At 40.8% G+C, this 22,959-nt stretch overlaps 1 protein-coding gene across 4 annotated transcripts in view; it reads left to right on the top strand.

The window, feature by feature from the left end:
• trim36 (tripartite motif containing 36) overlaps nt 1-22,459 on the top strand; it is a 28,028-nt gene extending 5,569 nt beyond the window's left edge. Inside the window, exons 1-13 of one of the 4 annotated variants that reach the window (XM_075467796.1) lie at nt 937-1,133; nt 2,175-2,421; nt 9,056-9,402; nt 9,801-9,947; nt 11,186-11,281; nt 12,234-12,371; nt 12,527-12,642; nt 13,872-13,993; nt 17,738-17,855; nt 17,974-18,179; nt 19,768-19,951; nt 20,257-20,370; nt 21,066-22,459. In XM_075467796.1, the coding sequence (XP_075323911.1) occupies nt 1,098-1,133; nt 2,175-2,421; nt 9,056-9,402; nt 9,801-9,947; nt 11,186-11,281; nt 12,234-12,371; nt 12,527-12,642; nt 13,872-13,993; nt 17,738-17,855; nt 17,974-18,179; nt 19,768-19,951; nt 20,257-20,370; nt 21,066-21,435 (2,241 nt within the window). In that variant the 5' untranslated portion in view covers nt 937-1,097 and the 3' untranslated portion in view covers nt 21,436-22,459. Of the gene's footprint in view, nt 1-936; nt 1,134-2,174; nt 2,422-9,055; nt 9,403-9,800; nt 9,948-11,185; nt 11,282-12,233; nt 12,372-12,526; nt 12,643-13,871; nt 13,994-17,737; nt 17,856-17,973; nt 18,180-19,767; nt 19,952-20,256; nt 20,371-21,065 lie in introns of those variants that run through there. The other 3 variants (XM_075467797.1, XM_075467795.1, XM_075467794.1) reach the window with 3 other exon arrangements.
• Nucleotides 22,460-22,959: the final 500 nt, after the last annotated feature.

Below are 22,959 nucleotides of genomic sequence, written 5' to 3'. Positions count from 1 at the left end.
ATTAGCGCTTGTACGAAGCTATTCGGGATAACTCAGTAACTCAGCTGATGTTCAGCCAATATCGAAAAAACTGCGGGTGGGCTACTTGGCTGGATATCACGGTTCAAATGACCCCAGGTTGAATCTACTCCGGAGTATCGCTTTAAGAAATAAGGAGAAAAAAATCCAGCCAAGACCTGAAACAGGGCCTGAGAGATTAATCTGGACCTTCAGTTGACCCACCCACTGTTCACTGAATCCTCAAAAATGGTCTCTATGGAAGGGTGGTTGTCAAGAAGCCATTCTTAAGGAAGGGAAATGGGGGAGTTGTGCCCAGTGACACAAAAACTGCATTGGAAATCAGCGGGAACAGGTCTTATGGAGGGATGAATCCTCTCCAGAGCCCGGACCTAAACATTATTGAACCAGTGTGGGATCATCTTGACAGAAAACTTTGAAATGCCCTGATTTCTAAAATAAATAACAAGAAAGCTTTTCTTTCTAAGAGGCTTCAGTCCGTGAGAAAAAAAACCCAAAAGGTGTTCATACCAAACACTGAACTCAGCTTTAGCCTCACACAGGCAACTGAGTTTCCTTTCATACTTCACAAATGTCCCAGTACATTTCTGCGCTTATTTCCTCTTTTTGTTTGTTGCCCCCTCCCTCCTGGAAATATATAGAGAAATGAGTGGTACGGCTCAAGACTTTTGCACAGCACTATGTGCACGAAACTGTCTGAAAAGAGGGGAGGGATTGTTTCACTTCAGACGTCCACCTGTGCCCGATGAAAGCGACAGAAAGGGAGTCAAGTTAGAGCGATGACTTGACGAAGTTTACGTGGAGCACATGAAGGCAGCAGATCCTCCTCCCCTCCACCCCTCCTCCCACCCCCTGTCTCGCTCCGGCTGCTGATTCACCACGCACTGACGGCCGCTCGGCGCTGCGTCACTCTATTTAAATTCACGCTGCCGTGCCCCGTCTGCATCTTCTGCTCTCGCGTCCTACAAGTTTGGTGAAAGCCTCGGACTCAAACGCCTGGCCACGGTGCTTCATTCTCGTCTACTCTCCCCCCACACCAAGGTTGCATTTTCTTTTTCTTTTTTTTTATCTGCCTCATCATGACCGCAGAGATGCGGCGCAACAGCACAAACGCGGTAAGTGGGAGAAAAGAGTGGATTCGTGCAGTTGTGAAGATGATAGGACACGTTTTCGACTCGTCATTGTTGACCAGTCTGTGGCGGCTGTGTCCTGCATGCAGGGAGTGTGTGAGAGAGGGAGAGAGAGAGCAGGCATTGTGAAAACTTCTCCATTCATTGCTGACTCCAGTCTTTGTTCCATTTCTTTTTTTTTTTTTCTGAAGTAATTCGCTCGGAACAGCTTGTGTTAAACTTCCTTTATCCTTCTTCGTCTTGTCATAAAAAAAAAAAAAAATGTTTTAAACACGTGCGGAGGCGTTTGAGTGGGTGTTTGTTCAGTCTGCAGGAGGAAGATCGATTGTTGTTTTCGTCTCCCCCACCTGAAATAAATGAGCAATCAACCGCTGCTCGTGGGAGGATAGTTGTTGGCCTGGAGTCCCCAGAAATATCATCTTGTGGTCTTTTTGAGTGTGGAAATGTGAACTGTTGGCCACATGTAATTTTACAGTTTCTCTATATTTAGCCGGAGTTAATCCTGTCTTATGTAATGCAATCAGCAACATGGTAAGGACATTGTGGTTGGCTGTTTCTGAGACTGTATTAGTGCTGTTTTTAGATGTGAAATTGGAACTATGCTCAGGGATGAGGGGAAAAAAAGCTTGTATGTCCCCTTTAAAACTTGACACCAAAAAAAAAAAAACCCAACCTCCTTTTCCCACCTCACTGACACAGCGAAAAATGTTCATGCTGCTCAAATGGCAGACAATAGTCTTATTTTCCCACTGTATTGTTTAGCTGAGGTGTTCTGGAGATCAAAGAAAGCTGTGTCCTTGCCTCCAGCTTATTTAACACAAATCTGCGATGCTATTTCTGGTTCTGTGTGTACCTTGGGTCTTTTTTTTTTTTTTAAATTTATTTTACTTTTATCTCTTGTGAAAACACGACAGGAGTTGAGTTGGTGCCTCATTTTAAAAAAGGAAGAAAAAAAATAAAGTACAATATCGTGTCTTTTTAATGATGGCACTGGCAGCATTTCAATAACCACGTCTCCATCCTCAGGTCCCGATCCAGAACATCGAGAGGGAGCTGATCTGCCCGATCTGCAAGGAGCTCTTCACCCACCCGCTGATCCTTCCCTGCCAGCACAGCGTCTGCCACAAGTGTGTCAGAGAGCTGCTGATACAGAACCATGAGGACTCCTTTGATGCCGGTTCTGAGTGCTCCCTGCCTGGCAGCCCCAGGTCCAGGGTGCCCTCCCCCTCCATGGAGAGGCTAGACAGGCTTGTGAGATCAGGTGGGTCTCGGGGTAAGGAACCGAAATGCCTTATTTTCCCCGCAGATGGAATAATCGTGTTCTTTCTGGCAAGGATTTTTACTGTGGAGCAATTGGTGCAGGGAGGTGGATCTCGCATTACTCCAGCGTGAAAAGCTCGTGTGTTAGACATTAGTCTGAGTGGTTTCTGAGATGCTGTGAACCAGCCTGATTATGAGGGATGTGAACTGATGAGGCTAATGGTAAGCCCACAGATAATGCTCGTCTCAAATATATCGAAGGCCATATTTGGTGGCTTTCACGGAAGATGACGTGTTTTGCATCCATCAGTAACTCCGACTTCCTGTTACACGGTCTTCCTCTTAATTCCTACAGCCAAACAGGCCTGCGTGCGACGGCAGCTTTTAGTTCTGCACTCATCTCACTTGCTGCATTCGACAGGTTTGAGTGGCTCAAAGCTGACACTTGCCTCTGCAAGTCTACCAGTTTAAAAACTTGGGGATACTTTTGCTTCCTTCACAAACAAAAAAACATGTCTCTGAAGAGGATTTTGTGAACCAGCAAGCAAGTCTTTAGCCAATTGGAATGGATGGTTGGGAATGAATAGGCTTAAGAGAGTGTACTTGGCAGAAAATGGGCCAAGTATTGTGTGCATGTGGGTTTCAGCACCTCCTCCCTTTCTTGTCCTAGATAAACTTAAACAAACATAAGTCTGACTTTAATAATTTTATCAGCCAGCCATAATACCCAGTCAGCAATTATTGTAATCCTCAAATGGAGGGCAAAGGAACTTGATGAGCTGTAGGTCTTCAAACAAAACGAGGAAGAAAAAAAAAACGGTTGACAGGATCGCTCAAGCCCCAACTGTTTTTACAGTCTGCTTGTAATGGCTCTAGGGCATCAAACGTTGCCTCTAATCACACAAAGGCTTGTGTGCTTATTTAAAATGTTTAAGGAACAGAGGAGTAGCTATCATTTTCACTCTACCTTTAATCCTATTTACAGTGTTATTATGTACACATGAGAACCCTACACGTCCGTAAGATCCTTTCAGGCATTTTAAACTCTTAAAACCAATCTAGGCTGCGGGGATGGAAAGCTTTAGTTGAGACAGGGGGGCCCAGGTAGCTAGATTAACTTATCACGATGTTGTTTAAGTTTTCAGCTCAACACAAGGCCCTGCTGCTGCTCGGCTTGGACAGGTCAATGTCTAAGCCTCGAAATCGGCACGATGGGGGACACAAGGCGGCCTTTCTCCCCCCTGAGAGCTCTGGGCCACAGGCCATCTCCTTAGAAACGCTGTCTTATTTGCACTCTTAACCATCCTTGTTGAGTGTTTTTAAGCAGGGAGATTTTTTTTAATTTTTTTTTTTTCTAAATTTGTCCTCATTATTTCACAAGGGAAAATTATTAATTGCCTCCTAAAATATAATAAGGAATGTGCTTTTTAACCTGCTTGTGTGCATATTTCAACAGACAATCTTGTACTAACAACAAACTGTGGTGCGATAGTTTGTGTGTAACTGAAGTTTTTTTTTTTTTTAATTTTTTTTTATTGGGTATTTGACTCCACATTCTATACTACACACTTAATTTTGGTTGGTTTTGCACAAGTTAAGTTGTGATTTTACTGTGGGACAAAGAGACGGTGTTCATGATGAGAGGTAATACGAAAAGTTTTCATCAAATGAATAACTTGGTGAGACTGATTTAAAACAATTACTCTCATTTTGATGTGCACTAATCCATAACACTGGAGGAGATGCTGAGAGACAAATGTTTGGCGTACCTTCCAAAAAGTTTCATGCCTAATTTGCTAATGTGCAACATGGAATTTAAGGCACAGCAACTAAGTGTCTTGGGTCAGCTAAAATGCCACGTCGCCTTGCAACAACATTGACAAACTCCTCTAGCGAGCCAGAGCAGCAAGAATCCCCAGAGTACAGTGAGGTGAACAGCTTTTTGTGAGCTATTCAGCTGCGCTTCAAAACCACCGAGTCTGGGCTCTCAAACACAGCCACCCCCATTCAGAGTGTGCTGCTTCAGCCTGAATGAGTTCATTCTTCACCGACAGGACTGCATCTGACGCAGGAAATAATCAAATCCTGCTTTTGGGTAAACAAATCTCGCGTCTTCCTTACAGGGGTCATTGTATCGGTGTAAAGTCTATATTACATGATCTATATTTCTAATTGATCATGTCGTGTCACTTAAAGTACATTTAATGTACAGAATGGCTTATTCAAAGATTTTATGGGATTTGTCAGTGAATTGGTCTCAAGTGCATTCAATCTGATTTTGAGCCACAAATTCCATGTAAAGTGTTTTCAAGGAAGCCAAAGTTCAATATTAGCATTGCCTCTAACAGAGCAAACTCATAATTCCTCTGACTGCCTTCACTACAGGGAGATCAGATCACTGGTATCCATGGTGACGCAAGCTGCCTGTGAGGAATGAATGAGGGATTAGATGAAGGAAAAGAAAGAAAAGACTTAAGGCTATATTTATCAACATGAAGCTTGGACAAGCTTTGCTGTGCTGGGAAAGGAGAAGGTGGCTACTGCAACTTCATCTTCATTTTTCAGCGTCATTGTATAATTTTATGTTACTGGGGCTCAAAACCTGAGTGTTCAACAGCTAACTCTTGGTAAATGCACTCAAGTAGCTAAAAGTACTTATTTTTAAAGGATTAATATTTTTTTTTTTCTTATATTGGGGAAATGTGCACTTGGTTTTCTTTCCAACAGTTTTATTGGATGGACACCCCTGTGGTGGAACAGCTAAGAATAAATTCTAAGCTATGGCTTGGAGGTGGCTAGCTTAGCATAAAGATCAGAAAGCATTACGCTTGTTACTGTTATGCCTGTCAGACTTGCTCTTCAACTTTAAATGTGGTTCACAATGATTAGTGACAACAAGTTGTAATATAAGATGCTTCTGAAATTCTCAGAAAGGCCTGTTTCTCACAGCTGAACATAGATTTTTAAAGAATGCAGTTTATCAGCTGTATCTAATCAGTTCTCATGAAGTAGAATATGCCATCCTGAGCTTTTTAATCTTTACAGAAGCTGAAGCTCCTTTTTTATCACAAAGATGAAAGCGTAAAAGACACAAGTGGTGTACTTGTGCTGGTAGACTGTTTGTTGGCTTGATTTGTCTGAATGCCAACAGTCTCTCTGTTGGAATACAAAGATGCCGTAATGTGTTCATGTGGCATAAAAATATTTGGACAAGTTGGCTCCCAACTAGGCGAGGGAAAGAAATTGTAACATCTATAAATGTCAATGGACTTTTTCAAAGTAGAAATCTGGCAGCTGATAAACATCTAGATGATAAAATTAGGATTGCTGCAAATCCCTTGACACCCCCCCCCATGTCTTGGTTATTTTTTTGGGTGGGGGGGTTGTTCCACAATTTGACCTTAAATCTGCATCAATGCCCACACTTGGTCAGTCTGTGAAGATTATGATTGTGCTAGTTTATTTATTTTACTTGTAAGCATATTTCCCCCTAAACCGTTCCTACACAAATTGAGGATGTAAAGTTAAGCTATGACATGCCGACCACATAAAAAGATGCCAAAACCAAGAGTTAATTGTACTTTAACAGCTGTTCACACCATGAAATGTTTTTGTTTATTCACCAAGCTTGTACTCACTTTTATCTTGAGTTTACTTTTCTTTTTAAAGTTGGTTTCATTTTCCAGTGTTCTGAAGTTGAGTGGATTCTCACATCACTTCACATTATGTATTGTTTCATTTTTCATGTTGGTCTCACCTCACCTCTCTGTCCATTGCTTGCAGCCACACTGCGAAGGTCGTTTGGAAGTCGAGGTAGACGGGGGATCCGTGTTTTGAGTAGCTGTAGTAGTGAGTACAGTGCTACTATAGAACCCCTATGAAACCCTAGTTTGGTTTGACCTTTTTCTCTACATAGTCTACTCAAGACCCCTCCACACAAACATACAAACTCACTGAACTAGTTTTGAATAAACAGATCTTATTGTTTGGGATACACTCTAATGGGTACAAATAGCTTAATTCAAATCTCCTTAAAAACACCCACTGAGTAGTGTTAAATGGTATTCTATATGGAGCGTGAGTGCAAAATGAGGGGAGGTGGGCTCACCCAGTACCAAAAAGGAATTCAAAGGACCAAAATTAGAGGCAAAGGGGTGAGGAAGTTTCCTGGGAGTTGAAATGAGACAGGAATGTGTGTGTGTGAGTATTCATTAACTGAGCTTTGTATTCATCCTGTAAATCACGAGAACTGTAGGTCTCCATTGTTTCCAATTTCAACAGACATGTATGTAGAAAAACCCCACAATATGTTTGGGCTTGCCACGGTTCCTAATCGTTTTTCAGACTGGAACTTGTTTGCCTGAAGGGTATTCCTTCTACTTCATTCGATAATCATCAGGGTTTGCGAAACAGTTGAAGAATAGTCTCGTTAAAGCCTACCTCTATTAACTTTGGGCATAATGATTTAAGAAGGATCAGTGCCAGCCAAGTCGAATAAGACCGAATATCAGAATGAACTTAACTGAACTCGGTGGATGTTTTTAAGAAGTAGTGTTTTAATGATTAAAGTATATTTTCCTAAAATTGTTCAAAATGGATCTTGAACAAAAGGAATTTTTTTTTTTCTCTCTAAGCTCTAATAAAAATGGATTGAACGCGAACTCAGATTTGTATATTCGCGCAAAAGTTGACTAGATTTCCTATTTGTTACATTTTTATACAAACTGCTCACAACTCGCCAGTCAATTTCTTAAGATGGCATATTTATACAAGTCCCCCTCGAACGTTGCAAAATGTTTGTACCAGAGATGCAAGAATTCAATAAATTTGAATCTGCAAATAATTGTTTAAATCCCTGTTTGTAAATGTAATCATATTTACTGTATAACTGTAGTGTATCTGTACCAGTGGAAAAATGTAATCCACGATGACTTGTCAGATTCAGCCCTCCACTCTGCCTCCCTCTGCAGATCCACAACTCAGCACACACATACACACACTCTGCTGCAGGCATTTTCTGTCTGCATCTTGTACGCTTGCACCTTCTGTCCTGTCCAGAGAACCCCACTCAGTGTGCCGTGTCCTTGCATCACATGCTCATGAATAAAGTCATCTATGCTCCCCTTCTCAGAATAGAAAATGACCCTCCACCTTATTCGTTGGTTCATATGAAGGCTTTGTGTCCCACTTCTAGAGTCCTAACAGAAAATCAACCTCATTCCTGTTGTGTTTTTTTTTTTTTTTTTTTTTTTTTTTTTTTTTATCATATCATCCCAGTACAAAGTTGAGCTAACCTTTTAATCAAATGAATTCAAGTTGGAAGACAATTTGTGGCCAAAAATGGCTCAGCAGATCAGTTTATTGTTACCACAGATGGCTTAACACCATGTAATAAGCCGTCCCTGCACCTTTACAGGTTCCAGTTGTACTCATGTCACATGGCTACACATCACACACCTGCTCTGCCACTGCTTTTCCCTGAGCTGCACCTTTCTTTGCAGAAGCGCTTATTGATGTTGTCTCAAAGTGTTTTCGCTTACCTGAGGAGTGTTTGATTTAATTTTCAGGTCCTCGGAAACGGAGTGGAAATTCTGGCTTGCAAACTGAGATAAATCCAGCACTCCTCTCTTCCCCTGTCCCCCAAAAACGTGAAGCAATTTTTTTTATTTTTTTTTATTTTGCTGGCTTTGAGTGGTTACTGTGTCTTACAGCCCTTGCTCGTGTCTGTGAAGTGACCTTGTGCACCTCATGTTAATGTGTCGCTGCCTTGTTATGATGCTGCTGCATCAGTAACAAGACCAGTAGTGTGAGAATCTCTTGAAAGCAATGTTGCTTCAAGAGATTTTTATTTTTTTTTGTTTTGTGTGGAAAGTGTTGATGCATTGAACTGGACACTTGATTTTTAAAGTCGGTTTGCTTTAAATTTTTATTTAAAACTTTGTCTGTGTATTTAAGTTACGTCACTTGGCGTTCAAAATGCTGTGTTGTCTTTCAAATCTTATTTTCTCAATCGCTCATTTCAGTGAAACAAAATCCGTTTGCTTTGTCCAGATCATTGTTTGCACTTGAAATGGTCTTTCCTGTGGTAACTGTCTACTGAGTTGGACTTCCTAAAAATTGTATTTCTCTGAAACTTCCAAGGATGCCATCTTCCATGACTCTCCTGTATCTCGTCACTCCTCATTACTGACCCAGTACTCTTGGATTGTTTCTCCTTGACTTTTTTTTTTTTTTTCTTTTTCCCTGAATGACAACTGCTCCATCCATTGCCTGTTCTGGTGTTTTGCTCCCCATACCCATGTTTCTGCTGAGTAGTTGTCATTGTGGGGAAAAAAGCACAAAGGGAAACAAGCTGAGGCTCTATTTGTGTAGGCTGCTCACAAAAGCATTTTTGCCATAAGATCATACTTGGCAAGTCAGAGCTGATGATGTAACCCAGAATCTGAACAAATATGGGGGGTTAATTTTTTTTCAAAGCCCCCATTTGACTCCTTTGGAAACTATGTGCTCTGTGCAGTTTTCAGACACTGTTGCTCACATATCCAAATAGGGCCTCAGATAAGACTGGAAACTGGGTGGCCTCAGGCTGTGAACCCATGTTGTAGTTTTCCTTTTCCCCCACTCATTTCCTTATTTCTCTCCTTAAGGTTCCATCTCGTCCCCGGGCTGGCGCAGAGGTTCCGTTACTCCTCGGGTGACCACCATCCCCTGCCCAGGCTGCCAGCACGACATCGACCTGGGCGAGCGCGGCATCAGCATGTTGTTTCGCAACGTCACACTGGAGAGCATTGTTGAGCGCTACCGACAGGCTGCCCGCGCAGCCGTCGCAATCATGTGTAACATCTGCAAACCTCCACAGCAGCAGGAGGCCACAAAGAGCTGCATGGACTGCAAGGCCAGCTACTGTAATGAGTGCTTCAAGCTGCATCACCCCTGGGGCACGCCCAAAGCCCAACATGAGTATGTTGGTCCCACCACAAATTTTAGGCCCAAGGTAGGAAGCATCACTATCTGTCAGGCATTCGTTTAGTTTTCTCAACCATGAATGCTGATTAAATGTTTTTTTTTTTTTTTTTTTTTTTTTTTTTTGTTCCCTGAAATTTTATCTATTGCTGCTTAATTGATTATATAGCCAGTAATCTGGCTTTTTCCTGTTTTACTTCTGCTGGTTTTGGGTCCATGCTGTGTTCAACCAACACAGTAATCTGTACTGTCAAACACTGCAGCTGAATGTTTGTATGCATTCTTTGGTCTAATTTTAACTTCTCCTTGTTCTGTAGATAATGTAGCTTATGTAACTGACTGTATAGTACACAACTGTGTCTAGCACTTGAGCTCAAAACAAATTTACTCTTTGGGCCACTAAAGTATGTGTTATCCTAAATGTTTCAGGTGCTCATGTGTCCGGAGCATGAGATGGAGAAGGTGAATATGTACTGTGAGGTCTGCAGGCGACCAGTGTGTCACTTGTGCAAGTTGGGAGGGTCCCACGCCAACCACAAAGTGACAACTATGAGCAGTGCCTACAAGATCCTCAAGGTACTTTGAATCTTTGGGAAAAGATGGGTTGGTTACTTGTGCGAGTGTCGGCTGAAGACACTCCAGTTAGTTTTATCTGAGGTGGCTAAGTGAATTGGAATGCAACCCAACACAGACTCATGATAACGGGGGGTTCCACTTGCACACAAGTGGAACTGTTAAACATGGCTTGATGTCATCACGGCCAAGAAATTATCTTTGACTTGGAATTATTGATGGCTTTTACTCATATCTGAATAATTTTGTGGTGGTTTTTTTTTTTTTTTTTTTTTTTTTTTTTTTTTTTAAATTGGCTTAAGATGGCTCTTAAGTCTGATATTGTAGCTTTACATAAGAATGCAGTGCAAACATCACTCCATTTACACACTTTACCCAAATTTGAGCCTCTTTATGTGTGATGCTCATGCCGAAACAAATAGCTGACTGACTGGTCCATGGATCTCCTTTCTGTTGTAATATTAATGTCTGACCTGTACTTGCACACCAGACTGCTATCTGTCTCTTTTTGGAAATTAAGACCCAGGTTTGCTCAAACCTGCATGTGGTCATCATTTTTTTTTTTTTTTTGTTTTTGTTTTTTGCCAGTCACCAGAATCAATTCAAATCAGTTCTGGTGTTTTTAGCTTGCATATAGACAATGTGCCAAGACAATTATGTTTAAGGTCTGTTGGGTTGCTGTGATGGGGTTGGGCAACACCGACATTAAACATCTGTGGAAATGTATTTAAGAGCAGTCTGATCCTAGTCCAGCCAAAATGATGCTGAAAGCCACTGTAGGTGGTTCAGCAAGTCGAGGCCTAGATCTGTGAAATTTGGTCTGTTTGTTTGTGTCCACACACACAATGTGACAATGAATATTTTAGGAGGCCATTTGTTCCCCATCAGTATGTGTGCATTGTTACTTCATGTATCAGATATCCTCAGCAGTCCTGGGAAACCTTTGTCTGCCAGAAGATGGTTTGGGTTTTAGTTGCGTTTCTTTTTTTTTTTTTTTTTTTTTTTTTTTTTTTTTTTTTTTAAACAAACGTACATGTCACATGTCCAGAAGTTTAATTTGGTACTTATAGCTGCAGTTGTGAATGTTACAAGGAAAATGGAGATCTGATCAATTTCAGAACAGATGGTTATGAATGGGAGCACTTTGTACCTTGAACTATTGTCTCTACGGTGCTGTGTGCGTCTCAGTTTAAGGCTGCAAGAATCTCACTGTTTGTGCTGCTGATCTTCTCGTTCCGCAGGAGAAGCTAGCCAAGAGTATCCATTACCTCATCAGCAAAGAGGACCAGGTCAGGACTCAGATTACTGAGCTGGAGCTGCTCATCAATCAGACCGAGGTGAGAGAGCTGACTCATGCTACTGCAAGTCCAACATCTTTTGGGCACTCCAGTCTCTTAGTTTTTCTTCTGTTTCCTTCTCAAAATTGTTTTTGTTTTAATCTTTTTAGAATATTGCAAAGGATGCCATTGATCTGTAATCTTTACATTCACACTTTCATCATTTTTTTTTCTTTGATGCTTTATTACTTTCTTCAGATTCTCCCCATCTTCTCAAAGGATTAGTTGTACTAACACATCTTCATATACCACTTTTTGAATATAGTTGATTTTATTGCTCTAAAGCAGCATGAATATGTGAGCTGATTTCTGTAGATCAGTCTTTTGTAAGAGTAGAAATATGAGAATAGGTTTTGCAAAACCAGTCAGATGAGTAAAGAGAGACGAACACTGTGTACTTATGAGGAAGGCCACTAAACAAACGGTATGCAAACCACACAAACAAGGAAACGCATTTCTGTTTCAGTGTCAAAGCTTGTTCCCCTCTTTACTTTTGCATTGGACCTGAATGAAGAGTGCTAAATGCTACATACCCTTTCAGTGCATTTCAGAACTTCTTTAGAATAGCAGTCATTTTTACCTGTGTATGTACTGCAAACTTTAATGCATTGGAAGTATAAGCCCTGTTCATTCAATATCTGTATTTTACAAACTAAAGCTTCAATTTAGTAAAAGTATCAAAATTTTGAACTACCGTAGCCAAAAACGGTAACGCACTATTGTAGAATTTTTTTCTTTTTTTTTTTTTTTCTTTCAACAATCTTGCCAGAATTGTGGAGGGGACAGAATCTTTACTAGTAACATTATTATAAAAGAAGAAATTTTTATGACCATGTGGTTAACTTGACATTCTGAACAAATGCTTCCTCGCTGATTTCATACAGAGATGTGTAAAAAGGGCAATACATTTACTTGCATTTAACAAAAAAATTAAACCATTGTCATCTTAAAGGAAAATGGACAGCTGGCAGAACGTCAAGCCAACGAGCACTTTGAGCGTCTGTTTGAAACTCTGCAAGAAAGAAAATCCGAGATGCTGAGGTCCATCGAACAGTCTCGTAGCAGACGCATGGACCAACTGAAAGGCCAGGTATAAAATACCACACTTCATTTAATTTCTGCATCCAATCCCCAACACAAGTGCTTCTTTCCTCATCGTACTGTTTGTACACAGGATTGTATTAAACCATGATGATTATTTAGCTTATAATGACATTGAAATATATGAAATGAAATATTTCCCAGGTGGAGGATTACCAGGGTATGCTGGAGAACAGTGGTCTGGTGGGCTACGCCCAGGAGGTGCTGAAAGAGACTGATCAATCCTGCTTTGTACAAACTGCAAAGCAGCTGCATGTCAGGTACACAGCGGGGCGATTATTGGCCAAATCATTTATCACATTCCTGAGTCGATACGTTCACCAGCTACAAGATACTTTAACTACAAGAAAACTAACAGACGTGATGCAATATTCCTTTGAAATGGGGGGGGGGGGGGTATTGTTATCTAACCACATAGATGAATTGGTCTTTATCATGATATGCTGTAGGACATTAACTCTTTCGGTGCCATTGACGTCTATAGACGTCAATTTAAAAAAAAATGTTCACTGCCAAAGACGTCTATAGACGTCAATTGCGTTTTTTAACGGCGCGGGCTGGGGGACAATCTAGCGGAGTTCGTCACTAAATCTTAGGCTTGTAAACACTAAACAGAGAATATACTGGCAAAATTACCCGCAAGGTGGCAGCAGTGCCACTTTGACCCAAAAAATGGAGAAAACACGCTTTTTCTTTTTTTGTGCAAACAGCTGATTTTGGTGAAACCAACCTATGTTCTACTGTCTATTACTAAAAGACTGAAAATGGTAGAAACAAATTTTTTTTTCCTGATCAAAGAAGAGAGTCTACTCTTTCTTTTGGTAATTTCGGTGTGTACATAGTCATAAGACACACTTTTCTGTGGGTCTTGGAAAATCAGTCAAAATACTGAAAAACACTTGGCAGTATGGGTGGCTCTGACCTGAAAATGGCTGGCAGCCAATGAGTTAACAATAGGTATTTTGTGTATCATTTAGAGATGTTGTTTTTGTGTTCTTCATAAGTTGGATTTGGTGTGTTTATTTTGGTGTTGAGCTCATCAGGAACACCAAGCCACGTGCTCTGAGGTTACCAAACTGAGCAACTGAGTCAAGACTTGTGCTGCAGTGTCCACTCAGTGCAGTGCGTTGATGCGTCTTCAGCTCTAAGCTGGCTAATTGATCTGCATTAACAGCTTTGGATAATCTGGGAAATGTTTGACACAAGGTTAAGATGCTGTGGCATATTTAGTTTTCTTTTCCAAATAGGAATTTTTGGGGCGGTCGGTGGCGTAGTGGGTTAAGCAGCCGCCCCATGTACAGAGGCTACAGTCCTCGCTGCAGCTGGCCCCGGTTCGAGTCCCTCACCGAGCGGCCCTTTGCTGCATGTCTGCCCCCTCTCTCTGCCCCCTGCTTCCTGTCTCTCTCCAGCTGTCCTATCATTAAAAGGCATATTAAAAAAAGCCCAGAATAGGAGTTTTTATCATGTCGTCTGCCTTGTATGCTTTTAGGATCCAGCGAGCCACAGATTCTCTGAGGACCTTCCATCCTGCAGCTGACCCCTGCTTTGATGAGTTTGTGCTGGAGACATCCAGAGAAGAAACTTTACTGAAAGAGATGTGCTTTGGTGGAGGTACGTCCAGTTTGTTGTGCGATGCCATTTTCATCCTGCGTACCTTAGTGATTGTGCTTTTAACATTTGCTCTTTAAAACATGAAGGCCTGAATAAGCTGTTTGTCATCACCTGCTCCTCACATGCACAACCATGTGAAGTGTGCTAAGAAGTCAGAGCTTGTCTGTGGGCAGGTAATTGGGATAAGCAGGTCAAGCTGCAGATGCAGTGGATTTTTCTACCCGTTTTCCTCTGCTGATCTTCAAAGGCCGTTTCAGGTAGCCCCTTGTTTTAAGGCTGTGATGAAGAGGCAGAAAAGAGCAATTTGTAATGACATGTATTCAATAAACAGGAATATTCATGTCTTGTATTGCACTGTTCCACTGTCAGAACACTTGGGCAAGGTTTTTTTTTTTTTTTCACATTTATCTCTTTAACAAACTCATGAATTCACTGTAATAAATAAAAAACTGAATTATTATTATTATTATTTTTTTTTTTTAAAGATGCGATCCATTGAACTCTTTGGGATGTCCATTAACTTTTATTGAAGTTAAAATGTCCAAAACAAACCTCCAGTCTCCATGCTGGTGCTTATCATACAGCCGCTCTGTTGATTTTGTGACGTCTTTAATCCTTGTCAGATTAAGATGCTACATGCATCTTGGTGCCTAAATTGGTAGATATTGTACTGAATTTGCCTACACCATCGACTAATACTGCCTTAACACAGACGCATAGTCATATATACATTGAATCCTACTTATTTATCTCCATAAAACAATCATGTTGGAGATTGGCCAGATGCAGCCAAATGTCAATCGTGGCGAGGCTGACTCAAAGGTCACCTCTTATCAGACAGGTTCCCGTGTCAGTGAGCAGAAGAAGTCTTTGCTTCACATGGTGACACTGAGTTGTGACGGTTGTTTCAGTCATACTTGGTGACCGTTTAGTGGGCTTTGGGACCATCCCAAAAACTGAGCAAGGCGGAATTTATTTGTATAACGTTTCTCAACAAAGCTATTCAGAGCTCTTGAAGGTGACAGAAAATGTATTAATGCAATAGATGGAATTAAAAAAAGTTGTTTCAAAACGGAGTAAAAAGTGTTGTGAATGGTATTAAAGGATAAGACCGGTTTTTTGACATTGGGCCCTTGATTTCACATTATAGCATGATGTTCTACTCACCCCTGCTTGTTGTTTGTCATTTGGAGCTGTTCCGAAGATATTCGCGAGGCGTCTGGCTGCTCTCTTGAGATATTCGGCCATGAAACGGTTTCCTATGGGCAAGCTCATACAGGCACAAACTATGCTGTTTATAATTTATTAATTACTCTACACTAGCACTGATAACGTGGAGGTGCGTCGCTTACTTAAAAAAATCCGGGTTATTGTAATTTTGATTTTTTTTGTCGTAAAGTGGGTGTTACTGACGTCCTCGTCGTGCTACTGCCACAGGCAGCCCACAGACCTGCTGCCTATTTATTCATTCGGCTAAAATTCAAAATTAGTAACCCGGATTTTTTTAAGTAAGCGACGCACCTCCACGTTATCAGTGCTGGTGTAGAGTAATTAATAAATTATAAACAGCATAGTTTGTGCCTGTATGAGCTTGCCCATAGGAAACCGTTTCATGGCCGAATATCTCAAGAGAGCAGCCGGACGCCTCGCGAATATCTTCGGAACAGCTCCAAATGACCAACAACAAGCAGGGGTGAGTAGAACATCATGTTATAATGTGAAATCAAGGGCCCAATGTCAAAAAACCGGTCTTATCCTTTAAAGTCCTGCAATTCAATCAAATACAGCTGCAAACAGGAAAGTATTAAGATTTTATTTTTAAAGCCACAAACGTTTATGCACATGTTCTCTGTAAAGTTGTTCCACATATCGTGCATTTAAAACCTTCGTGTTTATCTCTGTTTAAGGACAGACCTTGTTTATGATGCAATAGTCGCTGCCAATAAAGGCTTTAGTTTTAGTTTTTTGCTATTTTTGCTTTCCACGTAAAAATGATGTCCGAACCAATTACTGCTGCATCCTTGTTGGGAAGGTGCTGTTCGCAGCAGCTGTGTGGCAGAGGTATTGCTGCGTCTTTGGCCGGCAGGACTTGTCTGCAGTGGCACGTGCTGAACTCGGTGGAGGAAATGCAGTGGAGGCACTTCTATACTGCAGTAATTTAGTTTAAGCCTTGGCTGATAATGCAGCAGTAGACAGACCAGGGCTGTCTCTGGATACATGCCCCTCGGTATTGTTAGAAACATGCTAGTTCTTTTCGGCATTTCAAAGTTTCTGCATAGCAGTCATGTTTGTGTATAAGGCACCCTACGTTGGATTTTACTTGATGCCTGTAGCTTGTCTATATTTCCTGGTCATAAAATCCCTTTAAAGCTTTGTCCACTCCAGTGGAAACTTTGCTGTTCTGCGAGTTTTTGACCGCTGTGCTTCTCGAGGGGCTGTGAAAGAGTGTGTTAAGTGTAAATGCTCTTTTTGTGTTCCATCTCAAAGTTTCTTTCCTCAAATGTCAGGCAGAGGTCAGAGCCTCTCTCAACTGGTCCAACTTGGAGTCAAAGTTTAGATTTGACTAACATCCTCTCATGGACTTTATGTTGCAAGTCATGTATGAAACGGACAAAAGCCTGTGTATGATTTTGTGTGGAAGTTTTAACTCAATACTTTCCCTCATGATGACTAATCCATATGAAGGAATGGAGCTTCTAATTATCTTGACTCAAGAAATTTGGTTTTGCAAGACATAAGGGGGATAAAACAAAAAGACTGCTGTTCTTATGTAGCTTTCATCCATTCTTTGCTGAATATAAAGATACAGAGTTTAGGTTTGACAACAAAGTCTTTATTAAAAATGTATTTATTGCATTATGTATTTAAAAAGTAAAGCTTGTTACCCACATGCATTTTACTCATTAATGAAAAAGCAGTGGGCTTTTTGAAAAGAGCTGGCTGGACGAAAAGAGCTTTAGAAAAGTGGGAATTGGGGTGAAGAAGAGAATGTGGGTGAAAAATGCAACAAAGATGAGGGAGTGGGGGGTGGAGATCTTATAAGAAGTGCTGTATAGAAAATGTCCTGATTGTGAAGAGAAAGATGGTTACAGCAATGTATTTCTATTTAAGGGTAAAATCTTGCAAACCCTTTAATAGAACTCATCACTGAGTATGTCTGACATCAATATGGACACAGCGGAAGTTGTTGATGAATGTAAAGCAAGTGCTAGATGTTCGATCCCTCTCAGGAAGTCTCCTCTTTCAGCAAGTGGACAAATGACTCTAACTGTGCTCACAAAGTAGGATAGAGGAAATGTTCACTGTAAGAGACATGGTGGTGGGAGTTTTTTTATTTTTTTCCAAAGTGCATTTCCAGGCAGTTGGTGTAGAAACCTCTTAAGCTCCATTATGCAAGGTAGTCTTGTCCATCCTCCAGAGAAGAAAGTTCTGACCTTAACAAATCTAATCTTTGCCATGCTTTCATTGCTTAATTTGCTTAAACCCAAGTTGAAGCTTAAGTGCAGTATTTAGCATGATTTAAGCATTAGTGAATTTTACCATAGTTCCCTTGAGTTCTTGTTTCCTCCCCTTATTGATCTGTGTTTTTATTTTCTTACATCCATTGGCAGAAAATAAACTGTTTTTAAAAAATAAATAATAATTTTAAAAAAAGTTGGTATTGACATATCATTCCATTTCTGCTCCACTATACATGTTTTCTCTGGCTTTCATTTAATAACTAGCTGCTTTCTTTCTCTCAAGTTCCAGACCCTCCACTGATTGATTTGTCAAACAGCAGAGTCTATAATGAGGCATCTATCTGCTGGAGGCTGTCTGAAGACCACCTGGCCACAGATCACCACGTGCTTGAGTATCGCAGGTCGGTTCAAACACAACTGCAAGAGAAGAGTGGAGGACTAAATAGAGCCACAGACAGGCTATTTTATGTGGGTGGGGGGGATTCAGCCCAAAAATGTATTCTAATCCTCTTTCTCCAGACTCAGAGGCCCAAGCCAATCCCCGTCCCAGGAGGATGGCGAGGACAATGGCATCTGGAGGGCTACAGACAGGGTGTATGGACCCAGCGCTGTTGTGGATGACCTGGACCCTGACAGCCTGTACTCCTTCAGAGTCAGAAGCTGCAGGAATTCCATGTTTAGCCCTTACAGCCCCGAGGTCACCTTCCACACACCACCTGCACCCGGTAAGCTCTGAGACATGTGGGGAGATGTTATGATTCAGATCCAAAAGGAATTTGGGAGGCAGAAGATGTTTGATCTGATGTTAAATCAAATTTAAGTTCAGTCAGTACAAGCTGTTGTTGTGTTGTCAAGTCCAATAATTAATAGGCAAAAGAACGACTGGGGAACTAGCCCCTGTTATTGGGCCTCTTTTTGGCCAAAGAAGCTGCTTGCTCTCATTCTCTTCAGGTCTGTGTTAGTCCTGCACACAGGGCTCAAAACTATCAGACGACAGATGCTTCTGTTTGTTAAATTTTTAATTCTCTTGAAGCTTGCATGATGGAGGTAATGAAGCACAGAGCTGCTTTTAGTTGATCACCATGGTAATGGCTTGTGAGTTCCACATGGCTACAACCAGTTTGGCTTTTGTCTGAATGTGTGGGAGTACAGCACCACAGCTTGAAAAGAAACCTGTAGTTATATCTGTTGCTGGCAAGTTAAGCTTAAGAAAGGCAATGGGGAATTTGGATTTAAAAAAGAAGAGAAAAATCTTCCTCAACCATCTGCTGAACTTCATTTCAAATTTGACCCCCTTAAGGGAGTGTATCATTGTTTTATTTTCCTACTTGGCAATCATTCAATTTTCCTTGCTTTGTTCAGCTTTAGCTAATATATACAGCGAGTTGGATATACTGTGGACCTTTCAGTAGTAATACCACTTACTCCTCACTCATGGACAAGAAGCAGGAATGTTTAATATTTAAAATTATATGAAATTTTTTTTTTAAAGGCATTGTCCTCTTGTGTGTCTGCATTAAAATTAGCTTGTGCAACATCTTTCTAATTGGATACAACTGGGCTTTGACCTGTGTCCCGCAAAAACGTAGTCATTTATCTATATTTAAATTCCACATTTCTGTGCTGTCAGGTATGTGTATGAATGAGTGGTTGGAGTCAGACTAAAATGGACAAAGCCAGACGCACATGATCATGACAGTGACATCAAATACTCCTTTTTTTTTTTTTTTTTTCTTTTGTCACTGTATGTTTTAATGAGGCTATACATGGATCACCATATTCAATAGCCAATGGGCTTGAAGGGCTACTTTTAAAGTAATTTGTCTCCAGTACCACTGGATAAGGATGACATATCATAAAACTGCTGCGTAGCTGCCTATTGACCCTTTAGGCAGAAATATACTACAATCATGCTCCACTTATTGGGACTTCCCTCTATGAAAATGAATTTCCCCTGTGTTGGCTTCAGATTGCATGGGATGGTTGAGTGAACAGGCATAATATGTCAGCTTGTATGTGTCCTGGATTATGGTAAATATGGCCTTTGGCCCCTGAACTATTTATAGCATGCATTTAATTTCAAGCAGATGAGGTTCTTAAATGGCAGAAAGGACTCAGTTTCAATGGGCAAGTGGGTCTTTGTTTCAGTGTTAGGATTGTGTTACAGCGCCCTCCTGTGTCAGTTTTCGCTATTTACCCAGTGTTACAAATGAATCAAGTTAAATACTCTTTCTTTGTGTTTTTTTTTTTTCCCAATTTGCTCTCTCCTCCCTGATCAACTGGCTTATTCTCTCTTCCACTCGTCACTTGCAGCTTTTGGCTTCCTGTTCAGTGACAAGTGTGGATTCAGCACTGAGCGTTTGGTTCTAAATAAGCGACGAGACACTGTGGAGAGCGTGGCAGGAATGGCCTACCTCCTTGCAGCAGAACGTGTGCAGACGGGCAGCTACATCAGCCTAGATTACATAATTGGGGACACCGGAATCTCTCAGGGAAGGTATGTGCAGTTGCGTTGCTCAATTAACACTGAAATGAGCCTCAATGTAAGAAAGTGTAAAATGCACACATGTTGGCTATGAAACAAAAGCAGAGATCTATTTAGTTAATTTATGAATATATTGGCAAGTCAGAGTTTGAAATATTTAAGATGGAGCAGAGGTGGAACTCAACCTGGTATTTTTCAAATTCACGTAGTCCATTTTTCCAATCAGTTGAGAACAAATCAGAAATAGTTTATTGGCAAATAACTGGCCATCATAACCTCCATCCCTGCACTAACAATGTTTTTCCTTTGTTTTGCAGACACTATTGGGCCTTTAAAGTGGAACCCCACTCCTACATGGTTAAAGTTGGAGTGGCCTCTGACACCAAGCTGCTTGAATGGTTTCACAATCCGAGAGATACCAGCAGCCCAAGGTACCAGCAACGATTACAATTTGTCCATAATGAATAAACAAGGTAAACCAATTTGTTTACCTTGTTTATTTGAGGTCTTGAGATCAAACTCGGTCACAGTCTCACTACAGTGCGAGGTGTTAACTTAATCCTGTGATGTAAGAGAACCGGTATAAACTCGTAAAGAGCTTACTTCCTGACAAAGCTGGCCTTTCTCACTGAAATCAGCTCATGTAAAAGCATGTAAAGGAGCACATTATTTAAACAAATGAAAATTAATTCAATGGTAATTGCATAAGATGAGCATCACGCAGCATTCAGCCTTTAATTAAAGGGCTGAATATGCTCCACCACCCCTCACACACGCTTGAAAGAAATTATCTGGAAATGATTGATATTATTCCTGCTTAACCATCCCTCTTACAGTCTGTCTCACAAAGCTCTTTAAAATCTGAATATTGGTGCTCGCCAGGTGTCTTTGAAGTCCTGTAATGCTTTTGTGTTTTGGACCATCAGACAAAATTTCTTATACAGTATTGAATTAATAACTTTAAACAACTAATTGGAAAATTATCAGCAAATTTGTGTTTGATGGTGATCAATAGGTGTAACTCTGCATTACTTTTTTTTTTTTTTTTTTTAATTAAATTTTCCAAAATTACCCCTGGACCCACTTCAACCAAAAATCATATGCTCCTCCTCGTTTCTTTCACCAGGTATGACCATGACAGTGGGCATGACAGCGGCAGTGAAGACGCATGTTATGAGGTGTCCCAGCCCTTTACGCTCCTCACGCTGGGCATGGGCAAACTCTTCATCCCCAAGGCCTCTTCATCCTCTTCGGTTTCCACAGCAAACGCACCGTCGGGCGACCCTGGCAATCGCATGCTTCCCATGCCACAGCGCTTGGGCATCTGCTTGGATTATGACGCATGCCGAGTGTATTTTTACGATGCCGACACCATGCGGTGCCTTTACGAGAGGCAGGTGGATTGCTCTGGAACAATGTATCCAGCTTTCGGTCTCATGGGCAGCGGAAAGATTAAACTGGAGGAGTTCATCACTCCTAAGAGACTGACCTTCTGAGGAGGGATGGAGGATGTTGACGCATTGGCACCTGAATTTGTTTAATATTTGACGTGTTCTGTAAAGAGCTGGTGTTACTGACAGGGTGACGGAAGTTCAATCTAAATCTAAATCGCTCTCTTGAAGATCACATGATCTGAAATGACAGGCCTGTGAGTTGTCCACATTTTAGAGGTCTTCAGAGTTTGGTATAGATGTAAAAAGGTTTCCTCTGCATACCAAAGTCTCTGCATCTGTTAATTGTATGTAGATTTTTTTTTTTTTTTTAAATTGCCAGCTGGGATCAGCTGTTAACACTGAACTGGCTGCACAGTTTGCAGTCACTTTAAATATTTGTTTTAACATGACATACCTTTAAGCTTACACTTTCTCTTATGTCAGGTTTATTATTATAGATTATATTGTGTGTAAATTACTGTGTAGTTGTCATTGGCTGTTTTCTCCTTTGAACATAGCAGCACAAGTTTAGGTGTCATCTTTGTTGCTCTGAGAGCCTTGTAGCTACTTTTTAAAGCTAGTGCCTTTGCCTTTTTTCTTTTCTTTTTTTTTTTTTTTTTTCACTGGGTTTACTCTATTAAGCAGATGATGGTGTCGCAGCACAAATATAAATACTGTGGATTTACTGTAGGTATAGTTTGATCACACACTGGTGTCAGTTATGACCATTTACTCTTAACTTCATCACTGAAAACACTACTTTTCCTTTTCTTTTTTTTTTTCTTTTCTACAGTTATTTTTTTAGCTGGTTTTGCACAATGAATGAATCCATGCACATGATAAACTTAATCAGTTTGATCACTACCTAGTTGGCTTCTCTACTTTAAATGTAGTCGACACTCCGCAATCAGCACACTGTCTGTCATTCACACTCGCAAAGGTCTGCCAAGGCTTAAAAATGGTGTCTACAAATGACTCACTTTTCTGTTGCACAGCACAATGTAACTTTTTAACATCACAAACTTGTATACACATATGTTTGAAAACTGCAACATCACTGATGGCCAGGTTTTTTTTTTTTTTTTTTTTTTTTTTTTTTTTTTTTTTTTTTTGCTCTGGTGCTGACTTGAATTCACCGAACACACACACACACAGCTGTGTGGCCTCGCAGCCTTTTAACAGTTTATTCAGGTTCTTACAAAAAGTGCTATCTCGCAAGAACATCACCTTTAGCTGTCAAAACCACTGTTAAATTGCACTGTGTACTCACATTAACTGTAGCATGATTTTTATCTTCCTGTGTGTTTGGCTGTCAGACACCCAAGTTGATGCTTTGCTTTGACTGGATCAGCTCAGATGCTGAAGTCTGACAGCACGCTAAAGACTTTTTGTTTTTGTTTTTTCATAGTGACATACTGTATACGTGCCTGCACATGGGTTTGTTGTACATCTATATATATCTAGATTTCTGGAGGATTAGGGTAATCGGTTTGTGTGTGTTTTCTCAGGTTTCTGGCCCTGATTTGGGCCCAGTGTTACCTACCTCTATCAGTCAAGCCTGGAAAACCTTAACTACTGTACCTTTCC

The sequence above is a fragment of the Odontesthes bonariensis genome, chromosome 6 (assembly GCF_027942865.1).
Source record: "Odontesthes bonariensis isolate fOdoBon6 chromosome 6, fOdoBon6.hap1, whole genome shotgun sequence".
Taxonomy (NCBI): Eukaryota; Metazoa; Chordata; class Actinopteri; order Atheriniformes; family Atherinopsidae; genus Odontesthes; species Odontesthes bonariensis.
This window is presented reverse-complemented; position numbering and strand designations above follow the sequence as displayed.